The 10,205-nt window shown below is 41.7% G+C and overlaps 1 protein-coding gene across 1 annotated transcript; it reads right to left on the reverse strand.

Moving 5' to 3' along the window:
• Positions 1-743: 743 nt before the first annotated feature.
• On the reverse strand, positions 744-8,627 carry LOC136613496 (protein S100-B-like). The gene is made up of 3 exons (XM_066594056.1): positions 8,532-8,627; positions 3,581-3,716; positions 744-2,272 (listed from the first exon to the last, which is right to left on the reverse strand). The coding sequence occupies exons 1-3, from the start codon at positions 8,588-8,590 to the stop codon at positions 2,129-2,131; spliced, it is 339 nt and encodes a 112-aa protein (XP_066450153.1). The 5' UTR covers positions 8,591-8,627; the 3' UTR covers positions 744-2,128.
• Positions 8,628-10,205: the final 1,578 nt, after the last annotated feature.

Genomic DNA, 10,205 nt, shown 5'->3' on the forward strand with positions numbered 1-10,205 from the left:
TGTGTATCCGCATCCTAACTAATGCCTATGAAGTGAACAAGCATCAGGTTTGTTTCTTTAATAAATAAAGCAGTATTTGGTCATTTCTTTTTTGTCTCCTGGTAAAGTAGTCTGTATATGGTGTAGAGGTGCACTACAGAGAATGGCCTGTAGGGGGCAACAGACAGGCATTCTGGTGCCTGAGAAAAGGGAAAACGCCCATAGGTGTGGTCAGGAAGTTGTATATAAGGGTACATTCCTGCTACACCCAGAGAGATGTTGGCTGAGAGAGCCAAGAAACAGCTCAGTGGAGCTGGGAGGGCTGCTAGCCCCAGAGTCTATTGCAGACCAGGAAGGCAGGAGGTTGACAGGTTTGACCACCCTAACCTCAACACCCAGGTGGGGTGTGTATATGGACTTTATGTTTTACTGAAGTACGTTATATGGACTCTGTTTAAGTTGTTTGTCCTGCGAATAAAGACTGGCAGGAGCGAGGTTTAAAGAAAATCCACGTCTCCAGAGCGTGTTTCTACACGGCTGGTGCCCATTCCGGTCTGGAAGTTGGCGATCCGCAGGCAAGTAGACCCCAGCTTGCCACAATGGTTTGTATGGGCTTTAGCAGAATAAGAAATATCCATTATAATGAAAAGTTCCAGTATCCAAGTATCCAGACTTGACATCCAGTTATAGACTACAAGACCATAATGAAGTCGAATGAAGACAAAAGACAACAACTCAATATATTTATTAAAAGCCATCTGTGTTCTTATTTTCATCAAGAAATAGAAGCAAAATTGTCTGTTTCAATAAAATAAAGTGTCAAAGATATGAACAGCCTTTATTCCTAATAGTGAACCCCCCCTCTTACCCCTCCCCTTCAATATCACATCAAGTTTCTTTTAGTTACCTACATGTTGATAATGTGGTTTGTTATCGGATAGGTAACTTTCCTCTATGCCACTCTATGTTCATTTTTTTTACATTTAAGCCTTTGTGTTTTTATTACTGACCCCAAAGTAGGGAATTCTACAACACTGTTATGTTCCGATGAGATTACAAAAATTTCCTGTTACATATTGAAACAATATAAAATAATTAGCCAGGCTAAAGTGTAACAAAACTTTCAGAAAACCTCTGACATGCCACAGTGACATGGCAGAAGTATTAAACAGTAGGGATCTGGATGCTGAACCCCCACTAAATGTTACAACAAAGGGACAGAACACTGCACTCTTTCTGGCTCTCCTTGATGCGGTGTACAAACTCAATAGAAAGTCTATGAGTCCATATTCATAGACACTAATCCGTCTGTGTGTGAGTGAGTGGGTTTGTGAGTGACTTACATGCTCCGCCCCTGATCACATGACAGTGACATCATCAAAGGTCCTTCATCCCCAGTGAGGGAGTCACCTGCTCCGCCCCTGATCACATAACGGTGACCTCATCAAAGGTCCTGTACGCACACGGCTGCTGTCCGGCTAGCTGTTCATTAGTATTCCATAGCAACTGAAGCCGCAGGGGGTTTGTAGTCTGCCCGCAATCTGCACAAGGATGCGGGACCTTTGATGACGTCACCGTCATGTGACAGTTGGTCGCCTATCGATTATATTTTCCAATATTGTTTAACCATAATTTGAGTTTTGGAAGTTTTTTAAATAACAGCATGGTAGGTTTGATCCCATGTATATGGCATTTTGGAGGTAGCTGAATGATATTATACACTATATGACGGCACTATGCATGCCCAGTGCAGAAGAGAGTTTAATATGATATATAATTTATTTCTGTAATGAAAAACATACTTAATTTTTATAGTTGGTGTTGTGTAACATAAGCAGGTAGTGTCCGTAGACATAAACTATGCAAATCGCAGTACTTTTATGGCGAACTCACATGTAAGGTGGGTGCTTATATACAGCCTCATCATATCCACAAGGCACCTATAGCTGATTTTAGTAACATAGAAGTCCACTGGTAAGTCGTGTATACAAAAGCAACAAAGAGAACAAGAAACCAATATAAGGGTAATCCATATACAAAGAGCACAAATGCAATGTAAGCTAGACACAATACAGCACATATAGCTGTCTAGTGCTCATATTGTAAAATAATTTTAAAAATGGCTACATGCTATGACTTCTCGATTCATTCATTGGGCTTCGTGGAGAGAGGTATGGCATGCAGATGCAACCATAGCAATTAATGCAGCAAATTCACTGAAGTCTATCTCTCGGTCGTGGTTTGCATCCAAGTCTCTGAAAATAACATCAAGTGTGTCTGTATCTTGGACTTGCTGTAAAATAAAAGAGATAAGCCAGTTTGTTATCTGAGGCATAATGTAGAACTTCCAAGCTTTTAACCCTTTCCAATCCACTGTCTGACGTCTTCCTACTTTCTAATTGAAGCTTGTACAGCTCCAATGTCAGAAGACGTCCGACAGGGTATTCTTACCGTCTATTGCCAGCCACTCCGCTGTCGGAGCCTCTCCGGCGCGCACACACTGGCTTTAGCCAGCAGATGGCACTGTTGTATAACAGCAAAAAAGAGAGAGCCTTTTAGGAAACCCTGAATCCAAAATTGGATTGGAAAGGGTTAAAGTAATAATTGATATCCCCCTCATATTCTGCAGCACTTTACAATTCAGACAGACAAAATCAAGCATTAAATAGTAACAAATTAATCAGCAATTCAAACTAAGGCCTCGTTCAGACAAGCGTGTGCATACATACAACCGCACAAAACCACGCGTCTATTAGAACCATTGGCTCCCTATGATGTGTTCACAGGTGTGCAAACGCATGTACCTGCAAAACATAAGACATGCGTGCACCATAGGTCTGTGCTGCGTGTCAATGTTACCCGCAGGGAGTCCACTCATCACTGAACACCGTGACAGCACTGTCACAGTGTTTAGTGACAAGGGGACTCCCTACGGGAAGTAAGGAATTCCCTGCCACAGCTGTCACATCTGTGGCAGAAGATCACAAAGCTCTGCCATTGATTTCAATGGGGATGCTGCTGCCGGCGGCCCCATTGAAAGGAATAGGATGCCGGCACCCCCGCAGTGATTTTCGGGGAAGGGCTTTAAATATAAGCCCTTCCCTGAAAATCATCCCTAGCTGTAGTAAAAAATAAAAAAAAATACAAGTGATACATTATTATTGTTCACTCTTTAGATACTGGTCATCATAGCGGCATATATTGTGAATGAATGATTTTGAATGTTTTGCCAACTTCACTCAGTTGCATTCCTGTACATGGAAGTGGTCATCCAATGGCCGAATAAATCATAAAAATAGTTACAGCCAAGAAAAATGTAAAACAAGTTCAATATAAACAAGTTCTGCAACATAAATTGCCTCACCACCTCTTTGTCCTTTCTGGTTGCCACTGACCAGGACATGTGACTAGTGCAGCCAATCAGTAGCCACATCAGTGACCTTCTATAGCCAGTGATTGGCTGCAGAAGTCACATGTCCAGCACACAGAAGGGACAGAGTGGTGGTGAAGCCATTTTATGTAATGGGAAAGCCCCTTTAATAATGATTTTTTTTTTTCAGTTGGGTTGTCACATTCATGGCCTAGTTGTTGTGTCGCTCACCTTCACAAATGTGGACATCTGGTTGTTGATCAGCTCTTTCAGATTTTTCCTCCTCAGCTTGCAGTGGCCATTAGAATACGAATGGAAGATCTTTATGATGTTTACCATGGAGTTTTCCAGCTCCGTCAGCTCTTGCCTACAAGAAAAAACAAAAATGTAAGTAACATGTGAGTCCATCAAACTGCAAGTTATAAGTAAAAGATAGGTAATTATAGTTGTTCATTTCATAGTCCGTAAATAGTGCATTCACTTGAATGATATAGCATGCACTACCATTCTGGGCCACTGCACAATGTATGGCGCTGTACTAGTTCTGGTGCCCAATGGCTCCAGCACATAACTGATCAGTGAGTTTACCAGGTGCTGGACTCTCGGTGATCTGCTAATGCTGATCCAACCTTTAACTACTGCCTGGCCATCTAATGTAAATTTACATCATACGTCGTCAAGGGTTTATGGAGCAGGCTTGGGAGCTGAGTTCACTCCATATCTGGCGGCAATCAGCTATTTCTCACAGCTGTCGGTAACTGCCACGATCAGAGGTAACTTTACGTGCACAATTAACTGTTTAGATGCTGCGGTTAAAGATGACCGCGCAGCTAAAAGTCAGTGATTAGGTGGGGGGGGGGGGCATTCCAGTCAGCGAGAGCAGGGGACACCCTCCTATGCTCCTTGGGCACTCCCTGCAATGCAATCAGGAGGTGCCGATGGGTACACATCACAGCTGGAGCCTACGTAAGGGCTTTATAGGCAACACTAAAAATCGCTATATACTGCAATATTAAGGCACTGCAGTATATAGTACAAATAATCAAATGATCACAGGTTCAAGTCCCCAGTGACTAAATAAATAAATAAATGAAAATAAATAAATAAATAGACTAAATAAAAGTGTAAAGACAAGATTTTTACATTTTTTTAACAAAAATGAAAAAATATGTAAATGTAAAAACCCTCTTTTCCCATAAAAAAATCTAAACTATTAAAAAAAAACCTATTTAGTATCCCTGTGTATATAAACGTCAGAATTATTAAAACATCACCACATTTATCCTGCATAGTGAAGGCCATAGAAAAAAAAGACAGAATGCCAGAGATGTGATTTTTCTTTTTTTGTATCCCAGCTGCAAAATTTTTTTTTAATAAAATGAAGAAAAAGACATAGGTTTCCTAAAATGGTACTAATAAAAACTGCAGCTCACACAGCCAAATCGATGAAAAAATAAAGAAAAATCACGGGTCTCAGTACATGGCGACAGAAAGTACTTTTTGTTTAAGGAAAAATCTTATTTTGTTTTTAGAAATAGAAAAACATGTAAAAAAAACTATATAAATCTGGTATCACCGTAATCGTACTGACCCATAGAACATGTCATTTTTATTGCACTGTGGATCCTGTAAAAACTAGATCTCCTAGAAATGGCGCAATTTCATTTTTTTTAAATGTCTCCCCACTTAAAATTTTTTATACATTTTTTTTTGTACATCATAAGGTACAAAAAAATATAACCTGTCCTGCAAAAAACAAGCCTTCCTATAGCCATGTTGATGGAACAATAAAAAAGTTATGGCCCTTGGAACGAAAAAACAAGAATAAAAAACTCCCTGGTTCTGAAGGGGTTAATCTTTAAGTGCGATGTACTGTATATAACATTTATGGCTTGTTAAACATCATATGGCAAAAAATAAAATAGAAGAGAAAGTCCACAAAAGTAGTAGCATGGTAACAGTAAGTGATAGATATAACATTACCTGACAGCAGGCAGTGCATAGCAAGTTAGAAGGGAGACCCCTAGTGGCCAACAGAAAAATGTAATTTTAGGCAAGTAACGTGTATTGCATGTTTGCTAGTCATCACACTGGACTTCACATAAGCATAAGGGGGGAAATTTATTAAGGCTAGTGTTTCAAATGCCGGTCTTGATATGATCACCCCCAACACATAAGGTGCCTAATGTATGAAGAGATACATACTACTTCTTCATACAGTAGATGCATTTTGGGCCATCCATGTGCCTCCACAGAAATCTATGCCAGCTGCGAGCTGGAGTAAATATCTTGTGTAATTTATGCCTCTTTTCAAAAAGCCACACCTTCTTTAAAAAGTGGTGTGGAGCGCAAAAAAGTCTCCAAACTTTCATACAACTGAGGCTTGCTACTTCTTTACACCAATTTTGCCTTTAGGAATTCCCCCAAGTTGTTTGAACCATTTAAAATGTTTCAGTTTCAGACAACATGTAGAATGTTGCTGTCTCTTTACGTTAAAAGTGATGCAGAGTATATGTTACCCTGTCTAGTCCATTTATATAGATTAGAGTTACTCTACAGGTGGCCCGGGGTCTGAGTGCGGTCCTTGGCTGCCAGCTGTCCAGACCAGGAGAAGCAACTGCTGCCTGTTCCCCTCCACTGCCAGGACCCTTCGCTATAGCATAGCTCCTCTCCCATCTCTGGACTCTGTGATCTTAAGAACATTAGCCAGGGGCAGTGGAGGAGAGAGGCTACGCTGCGGCTCATAACAAGAGGGGAGGGAGGATTTTACATGGGACTGTATGTTAGATGGGGCAGAAGAGAGGGTAAGAGATGTTTTACGTGGGGCTACATATTAGATCTTCTGAAAGGAGGGAGAGGGATGTTTTACATGGCACTGGATGTTGAGGGGCTAAAGGTAGGGGTTGTAGGAAAGGGAGTGATCTTTATTTGTGTGGAATGGAGTAGATGAAGGCAGAGATAGTTTGGTTTTTACATGGGACTCGATGATGGAGGTGTTAGTGGAGGGGGGAACTATAACCACAGGAGGGGCCACAGGAGTTCACTATAACTAGGAACAGCCACAGGGGGCACTATAAGGAAGGCCACGGGGTCAGCATAATTAAGAGTGGCCACAGGGGGTCAGCACAACTAACAGAGGTAACAGGGGGTCAGCATAACTAATAGGGGCCACAAAGTGGCACTATTTACTATGGAGGGGTTATTGAAAGGGGCATTGGCGATTGTGGCAAGTTGAGAAGAGTGTGCAGAGATAATTTGTGGATTGTGATGGTGGTCTGGGCCCATATAGAGAAGCAAAACTAAAATGGACATCACCAATCAGAAAAGACATCCCCTGTGATCACTGGAGGTAACTGCACTGTAATCACTATCACAGTGTAAAACTGGTATCCTGGCTCATAAGCCTATGTACCCCAAAATATGTCTAAATGAAACATTAACTCATTTTGCCAAAAACAATCCCTCGCACAGCCCCACTGATGGGAAAATAACGTTACGGCTCTCAGAATACGGCAAGTTAGGTGTTCTAAAGTCAAAAAGTAGTAAAAAAAAGAAAACCTACACCTATTTGGTATCGCCATAACCGTACAATAGTTTATACGCAACTACAATGACTTGCCTTATTTTAACCCTTGTTACATGGGATGGCCGGACTTTCACCTAACGGCAGACTCGGGGACGTGGAGCTTTACAAAAACTAGTTCCCTGATAGAGACAATCTATGCTAATAAACTCAGATATCATGCTTATAAAAAGATATATGACCATCATGTTCCAGGGTGGAGGATATGGGATATGGACAAAGGAAAAGTGAGAACAATAAATGATGTCATTTTATCCAGAGGACGGCAGAGGAATGCCCGAAGTTACGAGTCAGTCTGCTGTGAAAGAGAAAAAAGAACATCCTTCCTTATCCTATAGGAGATCAACAATCGAGCACATATGGATCCATGTACTCTACAGAAGCATCGCCGTGGTTTGGTTTCCAAAAATCACCTCTTCTTTTTTTGAAGCAGCCACCTATTTCACCTATAGCCAGTCATTCCGGAGGTGACTATTCCACACCATCACAGCTCCTGGTTCTGTCTAAAGTCTGAACCTCTTATTCCTCCAACCAAGGAGGGTTCCCCGATAGTAAACAAGTGAATACTGTAATATCTGAATGGGCCATTGATATACCCTGTTTCCCTGAAAATAAGACATACCCTGAAAATAAGACATAGCATGATTTTCCAGAATTTTTGAGGATGCAAAATGATTTTTCAGGCTTTTTGAGGATGCTTGAAATATAAGCCCTACTCCAAAATTAAGCCTTGCTAACAGTTAATTAAAAAAGACAATATAAATAGTGTCCAGGCAGCTATACATGTAAAAAAGTTAAACCTTTTTGAACAAAAATTAATATAAGACACTGTCTTATTTTCTGGGAAACACGGTACCTGTACAAATTGATATGCATTTTCGAAACTAAATATGGTGATTTTTAATCTTTTCTTAGAATTACAGTTCTCAAGCCTTTTTTTCTAACTTCAGGAGATCCTTTTTGATGAATGGATGCTCAAAAAAGTGAACTGCTTCTTCTAGATGATCACCAACTACACCAAGATCCTATTCCACCATTGAGTTTCCCAGTCTTACTCCCCTTAGGGCATATTGTGTATGTAGACTATTAGTATTCAGGTGCAGTTGGGTGGTTTCACATCTTCGACTAGAGTTTCGGTTTCTTGATCTGTTAGGGAAGCAGAAAAGTGGAATCCCCTTAGCCGAACAGCTCTGAAGGACCCTTTGACTATAGTAGGGTCTGTTCACTTTCCGCTCAGCTGCCTGGCTTTTGGAAAGAAGAAAAAGTGCTGCATGCAGCTCTCTTTTTCTTCCAGTATTTTGTGCCGGATCTGTGATGGAACCTTCGACCAGAGGTTCGAGTGCAGATGTGAAACCACCTTCAGCAAATCTCAAATTAAAATAGTTTTGGCATATTATCTCTTAGAGTTGTCAACAATCAACTATCCATAATTTAGTTAAAAAAAAAAAATCATAAAAGATAAGCATCTTGAAATAATTAGAAAATTAGACGTTGGACATGCAACATCTAACGGCTGGTGCTATTAATGTAACAAGTACATAAAAGTAATAATGTCCTTTAAAGTTTCAATTAATATAAAAATAATTAATTAGTAATTACCCATCTGGTAAACTTGGGAAACTTGAAGGACAGGTACTTTCTGGCTTTCGTGGATCCATACTTGGAGCTCGTCGGAGGACCCTTCGCCGTGACCACCACACCTTGCACTGAGCAGGCTGCGCACCCCCCACTACATTATATGCTCTCTGTCAAATCAATAACCACTTAGCTGTAATTTCTTCCTGAAAACTAACAAGCTGCAGGAACTCAGGAGTGCGTAATGGGATCCTAATGCAAATACACACTTTCTAGAAGGTTAATGTATTTTTATATATGGGAGATACTTAGGCCGGGCTCACATATGACATGGCGTACTTGCTGAGTGCCGCCCATCACCATGTACTATCTTAGCGTGTATGTGTGCCTAACATTCGCCAAGATAAAACATGAATGATTTTTCTTGTGCGCATATTTCGTACAATTCGGCAACAAGGCTGTCTGTGGGAGATGGGTAAAGCGTATTCCGCACCCAAAACCTGAGCGTGGAATACGCTATACTGGCACAGTTGTGTGAGCCTGGCCTTAGCCTTAATATTGTGAGCTTTGTGCTTAGTAGTAGCAGTGGCAGATTAAGTAGACCATGGGCCCTGGGCAGGTCACTAGACTTGGGTCCCCGACAAAAAAAAAATCCTAAATTATACAGTCCACCAACAACAGCCAGACCATGGCCACCTGTGTCAGCCAATGGCTGCACAAATTACTGGCGAATTGTAAAGTCATTGGCTGCAGCAGAGCCAAGCTAATCACATAAATTTGGCATCAGAACCAAGCTTGTAATATGAATACAGCACCAAAACCAAGAACTATACGTATAGTGTACCTTGACTATATAGGCAATTTCAGATGTACCAATTTCATGAGCATTTTTTGGATCTACTGAAATCTATGATGCTATTGGTTTAGTAGACTCACGGTTTAGCCATGACACTCATATGTATTATAGGCGCATGAAAGGTCATCTGAAACTGGCCCGATAGTAATTGCAGTGCAGTTACCTCCAGTGATCACCGGTAACTAGAGATGAGCGAGCACCAAAATGCTCGGGTGCTCGTTACTCGGGACGAAATTTTCGCGATGCTCGAGGGTTCGTTTCGAGTAACGAACCCCATTGAAGTCAATGGGCGACCCAAGCATTTTTGTATATCGCCGATGCTCACTAAGGTTTTCATTTGTGAAAATCTGGGCAATTCAAGAAAGTGATGGGAACGACACAGCAACGGATAGGGCAGGCGAGGGGCTACATGTTGGGCTGCATCTCAAGTTCACAGGTCCCACTATTAAGCCACAATAGCGGCAAGAGTGCCCCCCCTCCCAACAATTTTTACTTCTGAAAAGCCCTCATTAGCAATGCATACCTTAGCTAAGCACCACACTACCTCCAACAAAGCACAATCACTGCCTGCATGACACTCCGCTACCACTTCTCCTGGGTTACATGCTGCCCAACCCCCCCCCCCCCCGCACGACCCAGTGTCCACCAAAGTGTCCCTGCGCAGCCTTCAGCTGCCCTCATGCCACACCACCCTCATGTCTATTTATAAGTGCGTCTGCCATGAGGAGGAACCGCAGGCACACACTGCAGAGGGTTGGCACGGCTAGGCAGCGACCCTCTTTAAAAGGGGCGGGGCGATAGCCCACAATGCTGTACAGAAGCAATGAGAAATATAATCCTGT

Source organism: Eleutherodactylus coqui, chromosome 1 (genome assembly GCF_035609145.1).
Source record: "Eleutherodactylus coqui strain aEleCoq1 chromosome 1, aEleCoq1.hap1, whole genome shotgun sequence".
NCBI classification, from domain to species: Eukaryota; Metazoa; Chordata; class Amphibia; order Anura; family Eleutherodactylidae; genus Eleutherodactylus; species Eleutherodactylus coqui.